The 24,082-nt window shown below is 40.2% G+C and overlaps 1 protein-coding gene across 1 annotated transcript; it reads right to left on the bottom strand.

Moving 5' to 3' along the window:
• Positions 1-19,255: 19,255 nt before the first annotated feature.
• On the bottom strand, positions 19,256-19,849 carry LOC147856080 (tubulin beta-3 chain-like). The gene is given in 3 exon segments (XM_087329098.1): positions 19,256-19,354; positions 19,356-19,725; positions 19,727-19,849. Coding segments are annotated over 3 exon segments (591 nt in total). The 5' UTR covers position 19,849.
• Between the last annotated feature and the right edge of the window lie 4,233 nt (positions 19,850-24,082).

Here is a 24,082-nt window from a genome sequence, read left to right as displayed (position 1 = left end):
TGTCAACTTGTGGGTCTGACAGTCGAGTCGACCAGTCGGCCGATTAAATGTTATTATTGAATAATAAAAATAATAACTTATTCCTCCTATAAATATGTGGAGCTAAGGCAAACTCTTGTGTGGTTGTTGACGCAAAAGTGGAATAGAGTGTAGAGCAGAGCGAGTGCAACATAGAATAGGAACAGACGCGAGAGAACGAGAGTGTGAGTGACACTCTTGCAAAACCCTAAGTGGTTAATACTCTGATGCTACAGAGTCCTTGTAATATGTTTTCCCTCTTGTATCTATACTGTATAGTGTAGATCTGTTGCTCATGGTTTTCCCCTTGTTTTAAGGATTCCATGTAAATATTGTGTATCGTGTATTCTCTGTGTTTTGTTGTTTTTTGTTCTATACATCATTCAATTCTATCTTTCTCGTAAATCTACAATCCATTCCTTGACATTGAGAAGCTAGAAAGGTTCATATATTACTTTTATATCCATTTGTATAATCTAACCTTATCTAGGTTTTACTTGAAGTGTGCGAGGAGTTTGTGTACTTCCAACTCTTAATTTTTCTTATGAGCTATCAAGCAAGTGCTTAACAAATGCAAGTATGTTTTGTGCATGCACATGTGTATTTACATCATGTTTATTTATGTTGTATGTGTATGTTATGAAGAATTATAGGTTGTTCTACCGAGAATCAAATATATCCACTAAGGTAAGTGGATTAGAGAAAGTACAAAACACAAGGTTTATCAAAGCTAATGTAGTAAGAAAGATGGGGCATGATTATGCAATGATAAATAACTAATCAATTATTTAGCTAAGTATAATAAACAATAATCAACAAACCTTATACCAAGTTTAAATCAACACTTGATCGTAGAGGGAGAATATATTCATAGAACATTCGCATAGAAGTTTGAACCAAACTATTTGTGTTGCAACAAGCTATGTAACACCAAGCATATATCTTAATCTTGGCCAAAGTTATACCCCACGCCAAGGTCATAAGGTGGTATTGTTTCCTTTATCACATGGTGTAAGCATAGTTCACCATTGCAAGTGAATGTAATTGGATGGGGGGGGGGGATCAATGTTGTGTACATGAAAAACATTATGGATGTTAGATCAAAGCTTAATCATGGCTTCGCCAAGGATAACGTCGACAATCTAGCGAATGTTGTAAATGCACAATGTGACTTGGTCACCCATAATTATAAAGGGGCCAAGGTCTGAATACCAATGCAATAAATTAGGTTTACAACTATTAAATACAAGTTGTATAATATACTAGCAATCAAGAACATGGGTTGTATTTGACCACTTTATGGTCATAAGGCATGATTACGATAAAGCGGGTGACATGCCTTTAACATAGTAGAGTGAGACAATGGACAACATAGTATGGCATGAAAACATTGTGTACCTCTATATAAGGACTAGGGAAGAATGTAATTGAAAGAGAGAACCTATACATAAACCTTAGTATTCCAACTACTATTAGTTGAGCAGTGCTCGTAATTACTCTTTCATAACATCAAGTAATTAATTGATCTTTGTTGAGAATCAAGCTCAACCTAGCCTAGTGTGTGAACACACCCTTGAGTGTGTATGAACACTCAAAGATCAAAAGTCACACCACTACCCTTTACACATTAACTATGTATCATAGAATCATATTCTATTACACATAACTAATGAGTTTCCACATTCCCCATGACTCATGAGCTTCAATGATTAATGAAGAGAGAGAGTGACTATATAAAGCACTATTCTCCTACTTTGTAATATGTCGGTTAATCTCCTTTGTAATATACAATCTTCTTGAGTATTTTTCTATCTATCTTGTGTTTCTCTCCTCTCCTCTCTCTCTCTCTCTCTCTCTCTCTCTCTCTCTCTTGTCACTCTTGGAGTATGGGCAGAAAAAAATGGAATCAAAGATAAGTGTATGGGCAGAAAAAAATGGTAAGAGAGTTTATGGACAAGCTGGTTTTCGAAAACACCATAGCACCATTGATCATCTTCTCACTCTTCAAGTATTAATGGAGGAAAGTCGTCTTAGAGGTACAAGTTTATATTGTTGCTTTGTAGACTTCAAGAAAGCTTTTGATATGGTACCTCGTGAGCATCCTTGGAGGCGGATGGAAGAACTTGAGGTGCCAAGTGTATATATGCTTGCAATTTCCCAAATATATGAGAAGGTTATATGTTGTGTGCGTATGAGAGATAGACTTTCAGATTTTTTCAATAGCACTATTGGTGTTAAGCAAGGATGCCCACTCTCACCAACGTTATTTGGTCTATGCATTGATGAATTAGAAGAAATGGTTACCAAGTTTATAAAGGAAGAATGTGTTGAAGAAGTTGCCATTGGGAATGTTGTGATTATGCTTTTGTTATATGCGGATGATGTAGTGCTTTTTGCAAATACTTCAGGAGATGCACAAAAGCTTATGAAGGCATTGGAAATTTTTTGCATGCATACTAGATTAAGTGTCAATAGCTCTAAAACAAAGATTATGCTTGTGAAGAGTCAAAAAAGAGATAAACCATGCATTATGTACAACAATGAGCCACTTGAATGTGTGGAAAGCTTCAAATATCTTGGCCTTAAAGTTCCTTCAAATCATAAATGGAATGAATGTGCTACATGCCGCTTAGAGGCAGGTAAGTGAGCATATTATGCATTTGAGAACACATGCAATCTTGGAGATATTAAGTGTTGGGTCCTCAAGAAATATCTTTTTGACACTTTGGTGACCCCGGTTCTTCTCTATGGGATGGAAGTATGGGGCGGTAGCATCCCTAAATCTACGTGGAAAGAGTTTGAAAATGTCCAAAAACATTTTCTTACAAAGTTTCTACAAGTTAAGAAGCAAACACCCTACACCCTCCTCCTCCTTGAGACGGGATCATTTCCCATTTAGATCATGACCATGGAGAGGGTTGTTGAATACATGCTTAAGGTTCAAAAAAGCCCCTCACATCAACTTCTTAGAATTGCATGGGAAGCAAGCAAAAAGATCCAAAAGACGCATAAAAGCAAAATTTTGTGTTTCGATTGGATGCTGTCATGAACACATGACCATTATGGCATCACTTGGACTTGAACCTCGAACCTTGTAATCCATACTTGAAAACCTCAACCATTAAGATAGCTTATTGTTATATAAAACAATAAAAGCTACTTCTTGTATTACATTGATTATTGTAAAAACTCTAGATTATTATAGAATGTTCTAGAATGTCCTAGAGCATTCTAGGTCTAGAACATTCTAGAACATTCTAGAAATCTCTAAGCTATTCTATAGGAACCTATAAATAAGGGCATACATGTATTCTCAAATCAATTCGAATCAAACTGTTAGAACCAAGGATAAAAGATAGAGTGATGGAAGAAGGATATTAGAGAGCATGAGAAGAAAGGAACCAAATAATAAGAGAAGAATGGATGTATAAGATAGAGAAAGAAAGAGAATGGATACAAGATATATAATGAGAGCTAAAGCTGATCCGTAATGAAATCCATGGAAATAGACTGCCACCTTCCGAAGGCTTTGATACTATTTTAACAGTAGTGGATCGGTTCACCAAGATGGCACATTTTGTACCATGTGTAAAGACCATCAATAGTGAAGAAACTGCAGATTTCATTATGCGTGAAGTGTTTCGCCATCATGGTCTCTCGAATGATATTATTAGCGATCGAGGTCCTCAATTTATCTCACACTTTTAGAAGCACCTATGGGCAGGCCTCAAAATCTCTTGCAAACTCTCTTCGGCTTATCATCCACAAACTGACGGACAAACAGAGCGCACAAATCAAACGCTCGAGCAATATCTTTGATGTTTCATTAGTTATCAACAAGATGATTGGAGTAATATTTTACATCTTGCCGAGTTTGCATACAACAACACGTTCCACTCTTCTACCAAAGTTACACCTTTCTTTGCCTACACCGGCAACCACCCTCGATGGTGTATACTGGATCTTCCTGAAGTGTCACGAAACCCTAGTGCGGCGCATCACCTCCACCGAATACAACAAATCCAGTTCGAGTTATCGTCACATCTTCAGAAAGCGCAAGCACACCATAAGACCAATGCCGATCGACATCGTCTTAAGTCTCCGTTTAAGGTTGGTGACCGTGTATGGTTGCTTCGTCGTCACATCAAGACTACCCGACCGTGTGCTAAGCTTGACTATCAACGCTTAGGTCCTTTTGTCATCACGGCGCAGATTAATGATGATTAATGATGCAACATTTCGTCTTAACCTTCCTGCACATATGCGGCTTCACCCTGTCTTTCATAGCTCTCTTTTGGAACCTTGCCGCACCTCTTTAATTCCTAATCGTGTCGTGCCACCACCGCCTTCTGTACAACTTGTGGACGGCCCCGAATAAGAGGTAGCTACTATTCTCGATTCTAAGATTGTGCGCAATAAGCTTTATTATCTAGTTGATTGGCTTGGTTATCCACCGAGTGATCGCACTTGGGAACCCATCGATAATGTTTGTAATGTTGTAGCTCTGGTCAACGACTTCCATAGTCACTATCCAAACAAGCCCAGCCCAACAATGTTAACGCCGACTTCCACTCGGCGTTCTCAAAGGAGGGATAGTGTCATGAACACATGACCATTATGGCGTCACCCGGACTTGAACCTCGAACCTTGTAATCCATACTTGAAAACCTCAACCATTACGATAGCTTATTGTTATATGAAACAATAAAAGCTACTTCTTGTATTACATTGATTATTGTAAAAACTCTAGATTATTCTAGAATGTTCTAGAATGTCCTAGAGCATTCTAGGTCTAGAACATTCTAGAACATTCTAGAAATCTCTAAGCTATTCTATAGGAACTTATAAATAAGGGCATACATGTATTCTCAAATCAATTTGAATCAACACAAGTCTTTAGCTCTCATTATATATCTTGTATCCATTCTCTTTCTTTCTCTATCTTATACATCCATTCTTCTCTTAGTATTTGGTTCCTTTCTTCTCGTGTTCTCTAATATCCTTCTTCCATCACTCTATCTTTTATTCTTGGTTCTGACAAATGCAAGATTTAGAAAAATGGTTTGGTAGATGGGATGCAAGACACTTGCTTCATGATGCGTCACTAGATTCCTTTGTAAATGAGGCATTTTTGCAATGCCAATGTATCATGACATGGGACAAATGTGGTGGCTCACGCTTCACACATTATACTACAAATGTTGCACCTAACTACAAAACCATATTCTTTGCAGAACGGGGAAGCTATACACATCGATACATGTTAGAACCCATCCCGATATCTGCCATTCGAACCATTGCTTCCATGCGACTTAGCTCGCATGCATTGAGATGTGAGATAGGGCGTTGGGGCACAAGTGATGAGAGTGGCCGACTATGCACACTTTGCCCTAAACAAGTTCGAGAGTCTGAGTATCACACTTTGATACAATGCTCTGCCTTTGATCATATTCGACCATGCTTTCCATATCTATTCAATCGATCCCAATCCTTGCACGAATTTCTCTCACAACCATGATGTGCACTCTCGATTGCAACATTCATTGGTAAAGTTCTTGAACATCGAGAGTCGCTACTCACCTTCACACGTATCACGTGAATTGTAATATTTTTGGTCTCATAGGTCATATTTGACCTCCGAAGAAGATAATATAATCTCTCTCTCTCTCTCTCTCTCTCTCTCTCTCTCTCTCTCTCTCTCTCTCACACACACACACACACACACACACACACACACACATAACACACATCTCTAGCCTAATCCGCTGCACAAGAATCACCATCAATTCTTTACATAATATCAGAGCGAGGTTGGTAGCTTGATCTAGCCCATCCGCCTGTGTTGTGTTCTATGCCGACGTTCGAGAAGAATGTGAATGTGAACGTGCGGAAGCGTATTACAAACCGGCTCTACCGGATAGCAACAATAGAGAGAAAGGTTCAATGGAAGCTTAACACAGAGAATATGCGAGGGAGAGACACAGAGAGAGCAAAACGTAAACTCTATTCAAAAAGTAATAACACTCTGTATATCACTCTGTACATACAATATGCTTGACAACACTATTTATACAAGTCCTTGGAGGACTGACAGAAGCACCATGTACTTCAATGCTCATACGAGCGGTTGACACTAACTACGAGGACTCTGACTACCTAGTAGTCTAGACGCGTATAGGCTACTACTAGCCTTCTGGTTCACATTTGAATCCGGCTCCCCCATCCGTCTCTCCGATACGGCTCATGGTTCCAAATATCATCCAGATATCATCCGGTTCTTCGGTCCGGAGACCGATCCAACTCAGGCTTATCCAGCCGATCTGGATCCGGTTGAGCTTGCTTGATCAACACTTCCCCTCAAACTCAACTTGAGGTCGGATCATGGTGTTAGTGTCTATAGTAGTCTGTCCTTCCATCCGGATCCTTCTAGCATCATTCCACCTTGCTCGCACTCCTCGTCCGGTCCGGTCCCATTTCCCGCAACCCTTCTGGTTCCGCACACGCCTACCTCCTCGATCGGCTTGTCTGCTCAACATGCCCATCTTAGCTCCTTCGTTGTTACGACATTGATGCTTGTCGACCCATTGGTTCCTCCGTTTCAGTGTTGACTTTTGTTGCCTTCTCATCTGCTTGGCCTTTAGTTGCTCTGGCTCCTTTGAATCTTGAACCAAATCGGCTTCCTCCGATTCGTTCCAGGTCTTGTAGGAATCGGTTACCTCCTATTCGTTTCGGCTCTTGTCCAAGTTGATAGTCTCCAACTTGTCTTCCATTTTTAGGCCCTTCACCACATCGGACCACGTTCGGGTCTTGGCCTGCTTTCGATTGGCTATGTCCTTCTTGACTCTATCGCCTCCGCCACTTGCTCCGAATTGTTCGGATGTGCCGACTCCTTTGATTGGATCAACTTCCTTTATCTGCTCATCTCCCCCCCTTGGTTCTTTCTTCCTCTTTGGCTCCTTGTCCGGTGCCATCCATTCCCATTCATGTTCTCCCCCTCAAAGTGGCACATCGAGATGCTGAATGCCGAGCATCTCCGAAAAATGTTGCAACTTGTCCGATCCGAGTGGCTTGGTGAAGATATCGGCAGCTTGCCGATCCATGTAAACATACCGAAGTTCAACTTCACCGCTCAAGTCCCGCTCACGCACAAAGTGATAATGCACTTCTATGTGCTTTGTCCGAGAATGGAATACGGGATTATTGGTGAGCTGTATGCTCCTTACGTTGTTGCAGTAGGTTAGGATCGGGGTCGGCACCTCAATCCGGAGGTCTCGAACCAGTCGTCAAAGCTAGATGGCAATGGTAGCGCCCCGGTATTTAGCCTCAGTGCTCGACAAAGCCACTATTGGCTACTTTTTGCTACTCCACGCAACAGCCGCACTACCAAGAGAAAACATGAAACCAGAGGTGGATCGGCAATTCGATGCATCACCGGTCCAGTCGGCATCTGTGTATCCGACTAGCTCTTCAACTATACCGTGTCAAGAGAATTAGCCAATTGCAGTTGATTCATCCAACCATCCCATGTGTCAAGCATCTGTTTGTGTAAGAAAATCTTGATTGCATACCATGCTTTGACTATTCCCAAGAGAAATCTATTGGATGTCTGATTTTGTCTCGGTGTTTGTGCATCGGTCAAGAATATCCATTTCAAAGAAGGCAACTGTCATAGACATGACAACACTTATGTCAAGATTCAAACTCTTAACCTCTTGTATTATAGTCAAGTGTTATTTTGTAACCAGCACATCCAAATACATGGTCATGTTATGTATATCTTCGTAGATTATCTATTCAAGTTCTAGGAGTTTATAGAAAGTTCTAGAACTAGAAGGTTCTAGAATATTCTCCAAAATATTCTCTATAATATTCTAATGCATGTACTTTAGCTCACCGTATAAATACTTGTAACCTCCTTGGTCCCCCTTTCAAGGGATTCAACACTAGTCATAGACACATCAATCTAGTACTCTCGTTTCATTCCATTTGTCTCCTTCTTCATCTCTGTCTTCATGCTCTTGTGTCATTCCTAGCTTCTTAAGTTCCACTCTCGTAGCCCCATTATTCATGCTCCGTTCGAGTTCACGGTTGGTGTGTCCGTGACAACAACCAATTTCCTCCCGTCTTGGGAGATAATTGCATTAGTTGATTAAGTAGCATACCCTTACAGGCCTCTGTCCCTAACAACGGTCATCTAACCACAAACTTTGTCAGGAAAGCTTGAGATTGCATCAAGGGATCTATTAAAGCCAACCATGGGCCTAATCAAAACATCCCATGCCACCTTGGCCACTACACGAGACCTGATTTTTCCACCGTAGAGGAAGTTACGTATGAAGCTTTGAGCTTTCATGTGTCATGAACACATGACCATTATGGCGTCACCCGAACTTGAACCTAGGACCTTGTAATCCATGATTGAAAACCTCAACCATTAAGATAGGTTATTGCCACATAAGAGGATAAAAGCTACTTTTTATATTACATCCATTATTGTAAAAACCCTGGATCATTCAAGAATGTTCTAGAATGTCCTCGAACATTCTAGTCTAACATTATAGAAATCTATAAGTTATTCTATAGGAACCTATAAATAGGGGCATACATGTATTCTCAAATCAATTTGAATCAACACTAGTCTTCAGCTCTCATTACATATCTTGTATCCATTCTCTTTCTTTTTCTATCTTAATGCACCCATTCTTCTCTTAGCATTTCGTTCCTTTCTTCTCTTGTTCTCTTATATCCTTCTTCCATCACTCTATCTTTTATTTTTGGTTCTAACAATTTGATTCGAATTCTCTCTCTCTCTCTCTCTCTCTCTCTCTCTCTCTCTCTCTCTCTCTCTCTCTCTTGGTGAAAACACACAATTATATTAATAAATGTGTGTGAAAAACACTACTTACAATATGTGTGACAATGGAGTATGGTCACACACTAACCACACTACACTACATGGGTAGTGGAACATGTTGAATTGCCAATAAGCAAGACGAACACTCCACCGAGGAAAGAATTTCCACTTGTTCCAATAAAGAAAATTGCCACATTAGTACTCCCTTCAACTTTCGTAGATATGCTTTCACTCCATGTCTACCATCGAATACAAAAGCGTTGCGCATGTTCCAATTATGACACAATCCCCAATATCTCAGAAATAGGAAAACAATCTCCATCTCTGATTTTGGGTCAGCGTGTGTAATGTTACCCCGTACGAGCTGTACGGAGAGTCAAGTGTGATGAGCGAGGGTCGAATATTATCATGATGATGTATATGTGTAGGGAACATAAATGTAATTGTGAGTCGATATGTATGTGAACACATGCACATGTGTGTGCATGTGGAGGGATACGATGAGGTGTGAGTGAGTGTCCAATATGAATGCTCTAGGGGGCTTACACCCCTTTGTATCTACCCCCTTTTGTACTATTTAACCCCCTTATGGGGAATGAATGAAGGATGAATGAACATTTCTCTCTATCTCTCTTTTCATCTCTCTCTCTCTCTCTCTCTCTCTCTCTCTCTCTCTCTCTCTCTCTCTCTCCCCCTCAACGTTGAACCCCCTTGGGAGGGGGGTGGAGCCATTCTAGGCACCACCCCCCACCCCGCAATGCTCATCAATGTCATCCTTACCCCGCAATGCTTCTCAATAATTCTCAACATCTTCATGTCAATCTCTCTCACCATCATACTCTTCATCATCTTTGCTATTTCACCATGTCTATCTTCGTCATCATTAACCATCATCATCCTTAACCCTAACCCTAACTCTAAAACCTACAACATGTAAGTTGTGCAAACACCCATTGTCTAGGTGTCAAATAACTCCGTGATAAAACTTGCCAATTTTGAGAAATGTAACTCCAAATTTGACAAGCAATTGGACATTGTATAAATCGATGAGTACAATCTTCTATCTGAACTGTGCAAAAGAAGCAGGTACCCATTGCTAGTCCACGACGCTTTAAAGCAAATCCCAAAGGCAATCCTCCGATCAAAACTCTCCAAATGAATACCTTTGCAACAAGTGGCAATTTAGAATCCCAACTACGTTGTAAGATTTGCCACCACCCATGATCAGATTTGTGTATTTTCCATTCGTCTTCAGCTTTAGATGATAACCATCCAAGAGACTCAATGGAACAATGATATAAAAGATTAGTAGTCACTTGTAACAATGGTGTTTGACCCCTTAAACTCCAATCAATCCACAGTTGTTCTCCTGTTTGTAGAGGTAAGGGACCTTGCATCAATGCAATATTTTGTAGTTGTTGCCAAATAAACCCATAATTAGGCGGGATGCATAATAATTGTTGTGCTTCAGTAAACTCCAAAATTCTTTGAGATGGAACCTCAACTATATCTCCCACCTCTTTGACCCCCAAACGAAACAAACGATTAAATTGAGAACACAATCTCTCCTTTCCTAGCCAACATAATAACCGAGAAGACACAAGTAACTCTTTTTGCAAAGAGTTACAATGCTCTCTACTAGATGATGGTTTCCATACACATTACAATAGTGCTTCTTGCCATGAGGTAACTAAGTGTTGAACACATGAAGAACCCGGAATCCTAAGTGAAATACATCCATTCAGTAATTGCCACCATGAAGCCTTAATCGTTGTCCTCCCATGTGTTAAACCCTTGTTCTCAATGAAATATCGAACAATAGATATCCATGGTTGTGAGTTTGAACACATATCTTGTAATAATGAAAATCTACGAGCCATCATATGCATAGATAAGTTCAATATTCCAACCCCCCCCCCCCAATCGCTTAGGGGTTGCAAGATGATTCCAAGAAATCCATGTGATTCCCATCTTATCCCTCTTCTTCAAAACAAATATCGAAGAGGTTGCAAAACAGAATTCAACGCCTTCTTTGTCCATGGCAATAATGGCAAGTAATATAATATCATGGGTTCCATAATACATTGTACAACCTTCAAGCGAACATGAAATGGCCAAGATTGTGACTTCCAATACATGAACTTATCCCTCAACTTACTAGACATCCATTCAATCAATTGACCATTTGTAACATTCATTCCTAATGGATAGCCCAAGTGTCGAAAAATAGAGCCTTTCTTCACCACGGATCCTTGCCATCCTAAACATTCCAAATCCCTTTCAGTGCATGATATGAGACTAGACTTCCTCCAATTAATATGTAATCCGGAAGCCAATGCAAACTAATTCCATACAAGCATCCCCTTCTCAAGATTCTCCCGTGAGGCTTGTAAAAACATGAAAGAATCATCCGCCAAAGCTTGTGCTACTATTTGCCCTCCGGACGGAAGGTGTAAACCCACAATGTCACCATTTATTGCAAGTCTTGATAGCATCACTAACAAAGGATGAGTAACAATAGCAAACAACAATGGGCTAAGAGGGCATCCTTGACGAACGGATCTTGTGAGGGCAATATCTAATGTAACTCCCCCATTAAGCATTACTTGAGACACTGCAACTTGTCCTAATAAAAATATGAGGCGAGATATACGAGGTCCAAAGCCCATTGTATGCATTAACCCAGAAACAAAAGACCAATTAACATGATCATAAGCTTTCTCCAAATCTAATTGCACCATAATCAATTCTTGATGAGTGTTCCGAGCATAATCCATGGCCATTTGAACATTCAACACATTATGCAATATATTTCTACCTGCAATAAAACCATATTGGGCGGGGTGTATCAACTTTGGCAAATACTTTTGTAATCCATTTGCCAAGACCTTCGTAAATATCTTGTACAACCCCCCCATCAAAGAAATAGGTCTCCATTGATGAAATGACTCAAGAGATGTCACCTTTGGAACTAGTTTAATTAGACCAATCTTCCAAGCTTGAGGCATACAACCAGAATCCCAAGACTGTTGAAACATCAAAGTCAAGGGCCCCTTTAAAATGTTGGAATATCTCTTAAAAACTTCATTTGTCAAGCCATCCCAACCAGGGCTCTTACCACTAGGAAGATGCCTTAAAACTACATCCACCTCATCCTCAGTGAAATCCGCATCTAATTCATGACTAATGAGATCATGCACAATACATCCAACCACATCATAAAACTCATGACGTGCTCTACTCACCTCATCTATCATTAACAATTGCGGACCAATCAACTCCTTAAAGTAATGAAGACATATGTCAATTATTGTTGTAGGATTCACTATCAATTCATCCCCTTGCTTCACATGTACCACATTAGATCGAACATAAGTAGGATGTAATGCTTGGAAAAACAAATGAGATTGACATTGATTATCAATGAGTCCTTCCCTGAGTTGTCGCATCTTAGCATAACGATAACTTTGGCATTGCAACTGAGAAATAATAACATACAATTGACTCTGAATATCCAAAAGCTCATCATCTAATGGTGTATGTATCAATAATGCATTACACCTAGAGAGAACTTGTGAGAATTGTCGAATAAGACCTCTTCTTCATTGAGCATTGGTTACTCCATACATACGATGAATGATGTTAATGTTTTGTAATGTGATATCCCATGCTTTAACTCCTTTAAGATTCACTTGTTGAGAAAAATTTACCAAAATTTGCTCCATGAGAGAATCGAAGTGAGGTTGAAGCAAAAGAGAAGAGTTAAAGCATAGTGGAGGCTTTCGAAGTAAAGATTTATACATGTCAATAGCATGATTACACACCTCCAAGCAAATAGGAAAGTGATCTTAAGTTCCAACATCTTGTAGAACGTTCATTCGAAGTGATGTTGGTAAAAAAGAATCCTCATGCATCACATACATTCTATCTAACCGACTCCATGTTTGTCTATGTTGAGCAGATTGGAAGGTAAAACCTGGATCATTCCCTTGCAACCATGTCCAAACATCCAACTTCAGAACCTCCATACCCAATGAGTCCCAAGCAAGTTGCTTAGGATCATCCATGATTGAATGTTCAGATGTGGATTGAAATGCATTAACACATATGTTAAAATCGCCCATAAGTAATCCTGGACGTCCAATAGATAGGGTTTGAAGGAGTGAACCCCATAATGCAATACATTGAGTGGCTTGGTTAGGGGCATAAATCCCAACCACCCACACAACCTCGCCAAAAAAAATGATTTCTAGAACCAAAAACCGACCATAAGGATCATTATGCACCACTTGAGGATAATACTTATCCCTCACGATTAATACCACACCTGAATAATGATTATTAAGATGTCCTGCATAAAATGATGAATATCCATGCAAATGCACTGTGGATCCTGCTAACTCATGACACTTATGCTCAACTGTACATACTACATCCCATTCTCTACTTAACAAAATTTCCCATAGTATATACTTCTTATGAGGAGAACATGCCCCTCTCACATTCCATGTTACCACTTTCATTCAATCAACAATGTTATGGGAGCACTTGCTCCTTTAGAGCAACCGATGTCATGAAACTAGTCAAAGCATGCTCCAATGCTGCATATGGATTTTTATATGCACCACATCCTTAGGGTTGTCTATCGAAATGTTTTTTTTAGGTCCTCCCGCTTGACGAAAACCTCGAGAATTCGATGAATTTACAACTCGTCCCAATGAATCAAATTGAAGGTGAAGGGGTAATCCCTTATCCCTAGATTGTCGTTGCCAAGGAACTTTTCGAGGGCCCTCCCTAGTTCCTGAATTACCTTGCCAAGTAGTCATACGAGTAGTGGGCAAGCTACTACGCTGCATATTCATTGATTTCCCTTTTGACTTGCCCTTAACCTCATGCCAATCTTTGTCAACAACATTACTACTAGCTCTATCCAACGGTTTTTTCCCCTTATCTTTAACCACTAAACTTTGTTTTTCCATATCCATAGATTCAATTCCCTTATTCTTAGGGCCCAAACCTTGAAGTGAGACCTCTTTATAACCTGCTCTAGGTGATGTTCCTTCATCCACAAAATCTAACACACCAACATCTCTCCCAACTCCTTCCTTATCATTCCCTTCAATAGGAACCTCTATAGTTGAAGGACAATGACCGTGGCATTCCGCCATAAAGTGACCCCATTCACCACATCCAAAACAATGACCTGCAAATGTCTCCCACTTCAATTTAAAACAAAGACGTCTCATACCAGGAGCATTCATACGCACCCATCCTGGCCTCTTGTGACTTGTATCCCATAACACACAAAATCTGCACTTATTTGTAGCATTTGTATGTGGAGATACCAACACTTTACCCATTTGACTCATCAACTCTGGTAAAAGTGGCCATAAAAAAGCATGCTTACAATCCACTGTAACCCAAACAGGACATTCTTGTTTTAACAAAGCATGATAGTCCACTACGGGGGACCATTGCATAACATGCACCAATCGTTTATCAAAAAACACAGGAACTTTACCCAACAATGCACTTCGATGCAACCCTCGTGGTCCCGCATATATATTTTCAACACAATTTGGTGACACGATTGTGTTCAACCATTGTTTAATCCAATTAACATATGGGAGTTTGTCGGTAAAAAATAATATAACAGCACGATCATAGAATACATCAAATGATTGCAAAACTGCCTTAGCATCAACTTCGACATCATGCACATCCTCTTCAATGCATTCTTTCGCTGCATTTTCATTTTCTTCCACAATATCCGACAATAAGGTATTGGCAATTCCCCATAAATTATCCCAATTACAGTGATCCTTGTCAACTTCATCTACATGTATTATTTCGGCATATGTTAATTTTTTCTCATTAATTTCTTCAATTCCCTTAAACCTCTTAGAGCTTCCAATGTCTTCCCTTTCACGATTACATTCAACTATCACATTACTCTTTTTTGGATCGATTGTTTCCATATCAATATCCCCCACAATTAGTGAGGAATTCATGTTTATGTCCATCATTATATTGATCCGGGATAAAAACAATTTTCCATGAACAAGAGAGAAAATCAGAACTCACCTGATTGAAGAGGTCGAAGATTTTGAAAGCAATCGAAGACCCACAATGAGTTTTGAGTATGTGGATGCCGACAACACAAGATTCCTTATTGCTATCGTTGCTTCTCGTACAAACTGCCAAATTCAACTTGCTATATCTCATTGCGAAGCTCTACTCGAGGGCTTTCCAACGCTTGTCTTTGTGCTCAATTCCGTTACCGATAGAGAGCGCAGCAATAAAAACAAATTCGCTTCTTCTTCCCTTCTCCACTCTTGCGTTTTTTCCTCCTCCTCTCTCTCTCTCTCTCTCTCTCTCTCTCTCTCTCTCTCTCTCTCTTATCCTCCTCTATAACCATCACGAAACCATGGCCGCCATCAACTCAGAAGAATATCTCATCCTTGTTGCAGAAATGGAGAATCTTAAATACAAGTTCACATCTCTTGAAGTAGAGAATCAACATCTAGTTGGGGATCTACAAAAGGTTACTATAGAGAAGCAATAACAATAAGAGGAGTTCATGTGACGGTTTCAACAGCTAGAGTTGACAATCGTAGTGTTACAACAACAAAGGGTCGAAGGTCAAGGACTTATCACAGAGCCCAAAATCAGCCTCCCACCTAAATTTGATGGTTCGAGGACGCATTTCAAAGGTTTCTTGAATCAAGTGTGGTTGGTGATTCAAATGCATCCTACGCATTATCTGACAGATGCATCACGAGTTAGGTTAGTGGGCACCTTATTGACTGACATAGCGTTGTTGTGGTTTGCGCCATTGCTAGAGACACATTCTCCTCTATTGAATAATTTCGAAGAATTTATCAAAGAATTTAAGGCTTGCTTCGAAGATACTGATGGGGCGAGAACAACAATCAACAAGATTCGTACACTACGTCAAGGTGATAGGCCAACATCGACATATGCAACCAATTTCCATCTCATCACAAGTGATATTCCTTGGGATGAAGAAGCCCTAATGGAGCAATTCCATTCTGGCCTTTGTAGTGATTTGACTTCTTACCTTCCCTAAGGATCCAAGGTCACTTACAAAAGCTATTAATCGAGCAATACGGTGTGATAATCGCCTTTTTGAGCGTCGACGTGAGCAACAACAATAAATAACAAGATCAAGATTCACACCAACTAATGCATCAGTAATGGTGGAATCGTCTCCAATGCAAAAATATAGCCCAGCTCCAACTCCAAGGCAAACATGTAGTCCAGTCCCAATGGATAGTCCTACACCCATGGAGATCGATATGACTCAACAATGAGGATTGTTGTTGGACGAAGAGAAGCAAACCGTTTGTGCTTATATTGCGGAGGTCCAGGACATATAGCCATTCATCGCTCCTGGAGGCCGAGACGTTAGGTAAATCAAATTCACTATGACAATAAAAATGAGTCCAACATTTTAGAAGCAGTTAGTGAATCTAATATTATGAATAATCCACCCTTTTCCAATAAGTTTGAAGTCCTAAGCCAATTAGAAGAGGGGTCAAACGAATAAGTTCGTCCAAAATAGGTGTCATTTGGTTGGACAACCCTAAATATGTACAGCCTAGTGTGGTTCCATTTCTTCCAAGCATGTTAGTAGAGTCTTCTCATCCCAAGTACAAGTTAGGAAACCAGGTTGTCAACTTCAGGTCCAAGCCCTCTTAGATATTGGAGCCAAATCTTGTTTCATGGATAGAGATTTTGCCCAAAAACACCAAATATCCTTGCATACACCTCCTTGTCCAGTTTCCGTAGTAGTGATTGATGGATGTCCCATAGCTTCTGGGAAGATATTCGAAGAGTCTGAGCCAATACACATACTCTTAGGTGATTTAGGATGTGTAGTTTCCTTTAACATAATTAGTAGACTTGAGCATCCAATTGTCCTTGGTTTGCCATGGTTCAAGCTGTTGGGATTACGGTCCCTCCGGATGGGATGGTCGGATGTCCGGGAATCGGGAATGAAGACCCGGTTCCGGATCCGGATGATGAAGACCCCGGCTACGGAGCCGGATGACGAATGTACCCGGAGAGAGATCCGGATGCGGGGACATATTTGTGAATATGTTTGCCAAGGGCCCTTGAGGCTATATTTGTAAATAGCCCGAAAGTCATATGTGTATAAATATGACTTAGGGCAAACAGTTTTGTTGTTGTTGCTCATTTTTCTGTTTTCCACTTAGAGGGAGCGAAGTGAGAGCAGCCGAGAGAGAGAGAGTGAGAGAGAGAAAGGAAGAGGTCGACGCCTCTGTGTAATACCGCCGCCTGTGGCGAGGACAGCGAGCTCAAGGTCGTCGCCTTGCAGCTCGCCATTGTACATTCCCTGCGTATAGTGATAGTTGGAGTCTTGCACTCCTGTGGTTTTTCCCGTCTAGGGTTTTCCACGCTAAACCCTGTGCATTCGAGTCTATCTCTGTGTTTTCGATTTTCTGCTGCATTGATTCGTGTTTCCTCAGTTGTGGCCGAGAGGTGAAGGTTTTGAAAGCGTCGATTCCTAACACAAGCTACATAACCCCAGAATCAATTGGAGGAAGTGAGAAATTTAGTGCCCTTCAGAAGAAAATATCATTGCCAAGGATTGAACTCAGGATTATTCTCTTAAAGAATATGATTCTACCAATGCACCATCTCCTTTTCATCAAATTTCAACCATCACATTGCAACAATTGTGCCAAGTGGGAGGCAAGGAGGACCTTTTCTTATGTGCAGTATCAGTGACACCTTCTAGTGCCACTCAAGGGAATTCAGACATCGAAATTCCCAAAAAATATCAAGACTATGTTGATGTTTTCGACAAAGTCAAAGTTAGTGTTCTTCCAAAGTATCAGTCGTATGACTGTCCTATTGACCTCCAACCAGGAAAAGAACCACTATGGGGTCCAATTTACAATTTTTCACCAACTGAGCTTGAGGTTCTTCGAGAATACATCGAGGAGAATCTTGTACATGGGTTTATTCGACATTCAAAGTCTCCAGCTACTGCTCCTATCTTTTTTGTGAAGAAAAAGGACGGCTCCCTTCATTTGGTCGTGGACTATCAAAGCTTAAATAAAGTCACCATAAGGAGTAGGAATGCTTTACCTTTAATCTCTGGTCTTTTAGAGCGCATTGGTGGGGCAAAGCATTTTACCAAAATTGATCTAAGGGGTGCATATAATCTTGTTCAAATTCAACCGAGAGATGAGTGGAAACTGCATTTTGTACTCAGTATGGTCATTTCGAGTATACAGTCATGCCTTTCGGGCTAACAAATGCACCCGTAGTATTTCAACATATGGAAAATGATATTTTCCGGGATTTCTTGGATATCTTTCTCATCATCTACCTAGATGATCTATTGATTTACTCTAAAACACAGGAGGAGTGTGATATACATGTGCGGAAAGTACTTGAACGCCTAAGAAAGTATGGTCTTTATGCCAAACTTGAGAAATGAAGTTTTGACTTCAAACAAGTCAAATTTTTGGGATACACTATTTCATCCAAGGGTATTTTCATGGACCCAACAAAAGTCCAAACAATATTGGAATGGCAACCCCCATGTGAAATTTTGCAGAACCTTACTCATGTCTAAGAATATTCCAACTCCTTCAACTCAAAAGCACTGGAATAAGTGGGGTGTTTCAAGCATTCATTTGAAAGCATATTGGAAATGGATTTGGTCTTTTCAAGGGACCAACCAAATATAATCTCTTTAGATGGCTTTTACTACATGCAACACTACTAGTAGGTCAGTCATTGAAATGAGATGTGGAAACTAGTCTTAGACAATGTTGTTATTGTGGTGACATGCAAGAAACTACCAAGCATGCTCTTTGGTCATGCTCACTAGCCCAACAAGTATGGAATAAAGTTCTCTCTTTATTCCTGACAATTAATGCGGGTTGCCTCTTCTCTTGGCGATCAGCAGTATGGGAGGTTCTCCATTCCAGTCTCCCCTTTTCAACAACCTCGCAAACAAATGCGTGCAACCCATGTATGGAAAATCATATCTACATTTACATTATGTATATTATGGAAGTATCGTTTTAAAAGACGACATGAGTCCATAATTCCTCTTCTCTCAGATATATTGCCGGAATTTTGGGGGAGCTTGTTGACGGTTGTGTTGGGGCAATATAACAATATGCCAAGCTCTTCAGAGGTTGTTCTGAAGAAAAAGAAAAAAATTACTGCAATTATGGAGGAAGTTGCCTTTGTTCTCAATCTCTTCTCAATGACCGTTATGGAAATATCATCACCCATGGTCCTTGCCCTAACCATTTCTTTTGTATATAATACTCTCTGTTTTTACATTTTTGTATCCCTTCAATGCTTTTCTTAATACTAATGAAGGAAATCTTTTTGAAAAAAGAAGAAGAGATCATTCAAATCACCAAATGTGGGAGTGACAAGTTTGAGCGTTCGGAAGCAAATGTCATACAAATGCTTCATTGTCAATGATCATACATTCATCTACATTCTCTACAAGCTAATGGACAAAGAGGGTGGCATTGTAAGGCTCCACAACCGTGTTAGAGACCCTGGGAAATGGAAACACAAAGAACGTCATCATCATCCGATCTGGATATTCCTTAGGGATTTTGGAGATAAGAAGAGTTCCCATTCCTTATCTGGTACCCCCACTGAGAGAATGACATACTTGAAACCCTTGAAGGCAATCACAGTTTTCAGCTTCCTTCCTCACAACATCAAGGACAACGTCAATAAGCTCAACACCTTCAGTATAGTGATCTTTGGCCCAGTTATTCCTAGCACCTGATTGACTAACCACGAAGTTATCATGTCAAAAATCTGTCCATAGAGACCACTTTGGACCCCGTTGGACCGATCCCATGTTCTGTGTACACCACTTCCCAGATCTTAGCTTTGATCTGGTTCCCGCATTGCCCACCTTGGATGTGCAGAATCTCCCTCATGTTGGCAGAGAGCCGTGAAAAAAAAGCTAGGGAAATGGAGGTAAACGGGAGGTGGGAAAACCAATTATCTGAGGGCGGGAGGAAAATGAGGAAAGGATTCAGAGTTTAGGGCTAGGCTATGGGTAAGGAGTTTAAGGTTTGGGGAGATTCCCTTCTACGAGTTTCTTGGTGGAAGATCGAGCGAGTAAAGAAGGAAAATAAGAAGAAGGTTCAAGAGGACTTTTGGAGCCTCTACAACGAGGTTGGTTGTGGGTGATCCTACATTCGAAGGTCGCCATGAATCCTTCAAAGAGACCAGAAACAAAACCAAGTTGACAAAGAAGGAAGGCGGGAGAGATCAGCAAGAGGGACACACAGAGATTCTTAACACATGCACACAAAGCAAAGAAGAAGACATGGGTAGAGAGAGAGGCTTCTTCTCAAGGGAGGGTCGGTCGTTCGGGTGTGCCAGTGTTTATGGGGGAGGGAAGCCAAGAATGGTTCCACCCCCCTCTCAAGGGGGTTACCCGTGAAGGAGAGTGAGAGAGAAAGACATAAGAAATGACACCAAATGAGGGGAAAAAATCTATTCCGTTACATGCCCCATAAGGGGTTTATATAGTACATAATGTAACAGTTACATAATATGACTGTTATAAAAGAATATTGTTACATTCTTGTATACATGGACATAATTGTGCATGTGTTCATACACATATTCATCATCACACACTCATATACATTACACATACACAACAACCACTTTATAGTGTTCCACCCTCATACCTCCCCATACAACTCATATGGGTAACATCATTCCTATGACTGGGTCTTCCTCCTTCGCTTGTTCGTTGTGTACTCCCTCTGGAGGAACACACCCTCAATTACTACTTCTGAGTAACTGGATCAAGGTATTGTGGTCGGAAGGAGGGAAAGAGCTTTGGATCGTCTCGTAGACTATGCACTTAGTCGAACACGGGGGTTAGGGGTAACTTTACTCTAGGGGATCCGAGATATCTCACTCTGAGGATACCTAACTCGTCTGCTTTGTACGACACTCGGAGACACAGAACGAGTCCTATAGACTCATAAGGAACACACGAATAAGTATCCTATTGAATTAGCTGCAACCAATTAAGAGCACATGACTACACAATAACATGAGATCCACACATCTTATAACATAGATAGACCACACGGGGTTTCCCCACAATATAGAATAATATATTAATGACACAACTCTGTTACAAATACCAATCTATTGTCGGTCTAGTTTTCTATTCTCTCAGAAAGGCACTCACCCCTCTTGTATAGTTACTCATCTAAATCTACCTCGTTGTCGTGAAGATTTTTGGCAATGGTGTGAAAATCGCATAAAACATACGAAATCGAGTATAAATCATATAAAACAATAATAGTGAAAATACTATTTAAAATAAGTTTAATAGCTTAGTACAAAAAGATGGTCTTCAAGAGCTTTCGAATGCACTTTACTACATAAGAAATGAACATCTAAGTCTCAAGTTATGTGGGTAGGAAGTTTGCAAAGGAAAAGAGAAAGATAAAACTATGAGATATCCCACATAGACAGGACAAATAAGGATCTCACCATATATAACGCAGAGCAAAAGCTATTATCTTTGTGTCTATGTGTGGAGCATAAAGAAATTGAGGTAACTTGAACTATGCTAATTGAATGAGTGGGTGTGGCCTAGCTACTTGTAAAAGTTTTTGACCAACCGAAACCAACGGCGAATCTGGCGACCGGCAAGCGACTTGGGATGCGGACCGAACCGGATCGGGATGCAGACTGGGCTGGACCAAACAGATGCAAATTGGACGGATCGATTGATCGCAATGCATGGTGTCTTAAAGATATTTGGTCCAAAAGCCTAATAGTATTTTGTGCATAAAAGAAAAAGATGTAAGCAAGACTCAAACTTTGCACCTCCAAGATAAGAAGCAATAGCTACTTGTAAAAGTTTTTGGCCAACCGGCGATCGGCAAGCGACTTGGGATGCGGACCGAACCAGATCGGGATGCAGACTGGGCCAGACCAAACGGATGCAAATCGAACGGATCGATCAGGTCGATTGATCGCAATGCATGGTGTCTTAAAGATATTTGGTCCAAAAGCCTAATAATATTTTGTGCATAAAAGAAAAAGATGTAAGCAAGACTCAAACTTTGCACCTTCAAGATAAGATAGGCTTACCATTAAGCCAAATCATTTCTTTAGGGATTATAATTCCTATCATTATACTTTTACATGTAAATTCTCATATTAGAGCTTGATTGAGTGACATGTGATGCATGAGCGCCAAATGGCTCACATGCATTCCATGCATTGTATGCATGTATTGTACTCTCACATGCATCATATGCATGGGAGCATCTATAAAAGGGTGGATGAAAAAGATCAAAAGGGGTATTGATGTACTATTAAAGAATTTAATAAGAAGAAAATTCGTCATCCAATTGATGATATATCTTGTTTCTTAAATCTAAAAGTTAAAAGTTCAATCTTAATCTCTCTATCCATTTCAATCTCTCTCAATCTAAAGTCAAGCGTTTAATCTCAATTTCTCTCTCTCTCTCAATCTATCTTAAATACTTTCTCGCTAAAGCTTGCACGTACTTCGAGTCCTTCCGGTCCAGAACCTCAGCGGTTCCACCTCATGATCCACACATAGTGATGGATCTTCACGACATCGCTCCCTTCACTCATTCACACAGTCCTTATATAAGATTCCATGTTTCCTATTTTTGGAGAGCTTGGTTAGTTATAATCGTTTCACTCATTGAATACTTGAAGTTATAGTAATGCCGCATTCGGCTCTTGGCCAACTCCCTTTGTTTGTCTTTTTGTGCTTGGCTTCCTGACTCCTTTCACAACTTCGGTTGTCCTACCCGGCCAACAACAAATGATGCATATCATAAACTAATTGATAGGTATACATGGATGGTAGAACAATGTTATGATATAGTGTAATAAAAGTTATACCAAAGTAAAAACAAATGATGTAATATCATAAACTAATTGATAGGCATACATGGATGGTAGAACAATGTTATAATGTAGTGTGCTCACGAGATGAAAAACATTGAACTCCGAGTTTATGGAAGGTTAACGATTAGGATGAATACATGATTAAAAGAACATGTAACAACATAGCATTGTATCATGATACATTGAAGTTCCAAAAATGCCTCATTCACAAAGGAATTATTTGATGTATCATGAAGCAAGTGTATTGTATCCCATCTTCCAAACCATTTTTCCATATCTTGCATCCAATTAGAACACGAAATTTTACTTTTATGTATCTTTTAGATATTCTTGTCTGCATTCCGTTAGGAGTCGACAATGATTCCGTTCAAGCAAGAACCAAACCGTTAAACCATTTAAAAAAGGTTTGGTGGTTTGACTTGACTCAATTCAAGCTTGAGCTACCTTAACCAGTTTAGGATGACTCGAGTCAAACCGAACATTTTGGGCCAAATTGATTCCCAAACCAGTTAAGGCTTAATTAGCTTGGTGAAATTAATTCCTAAATCGGTATGCTGAGTGGTTTCGGAAGTGGTTCCATTCAAGTATGGAAACTCCCAATATTAGAGACATAGACTAATGTAAGCATTAAATAAGGATAGAATATAGGTGAATAGATAGATCTAGATAGAGAGGAGAGAGAGAGAAAGAAGGGTGTCGATCCACCCGACCACCCCCGAGTGAAGGGATCGAGACAGACTCGAGCCTCGATCGGCGTCCCATACCACCGCCATGGGGTCGAGTCGTACCTGGTGCTGGCGCGCTCACTACAAGAGTTGACCCACCACAAGACAGAGTCTCGACGTAGTCAACAAGATAATGAAATGAGGGTAGCTAGGACTCTTATTTATAGTGATACCCAAGGTCCCCAGGCAAGTTCACACTTGGCCTAATGGGTTGTCTCAATCCTGAGGATTTAAAAGTAATCCTCCCCTTCTTTACACTCTCGTTTAACCCTCACACTTATCCACGTGTATAGATTACTACGGTAAATTCTCACCACGGGATATTATATGGTCATGCCCGTAACACCCAAACTAGTTCAGGCTTAACCAGTTTGGGAGTCTTGGAATTTGATCTAAGAAACTTTTTTGAACCTTAAACATGTATTCGAAAACCCTTTCCATGGTCACTTTCTTAATGGGAAGTGATCCCATACCAAGAAGTACAAGGGTGTATGATGTTTGTTTCTTGACTTAGAGAAAC

The sequence above is a fragment of the Azolla caroliniana genome, unplaced genomic scaffold (genome assembly GCF_043228905.1).
Source record: "Azolla caroliniana isolate FFs.n. ecotype wild unplaced genomic scaffold, voAzoCaro1.0.p SCAF_13, whole genome shotgun sequence".
Taxonomy (NCBI): Eukaryota; Viridiplantae; Streptophyta; class Polypodiopsida; order Salviniales; family Salviniaceae; genus Azolla; species Azolla caroliniana.
This window is presented reverse-complemented; position numbering and strand designations above follow the sequence as displayed.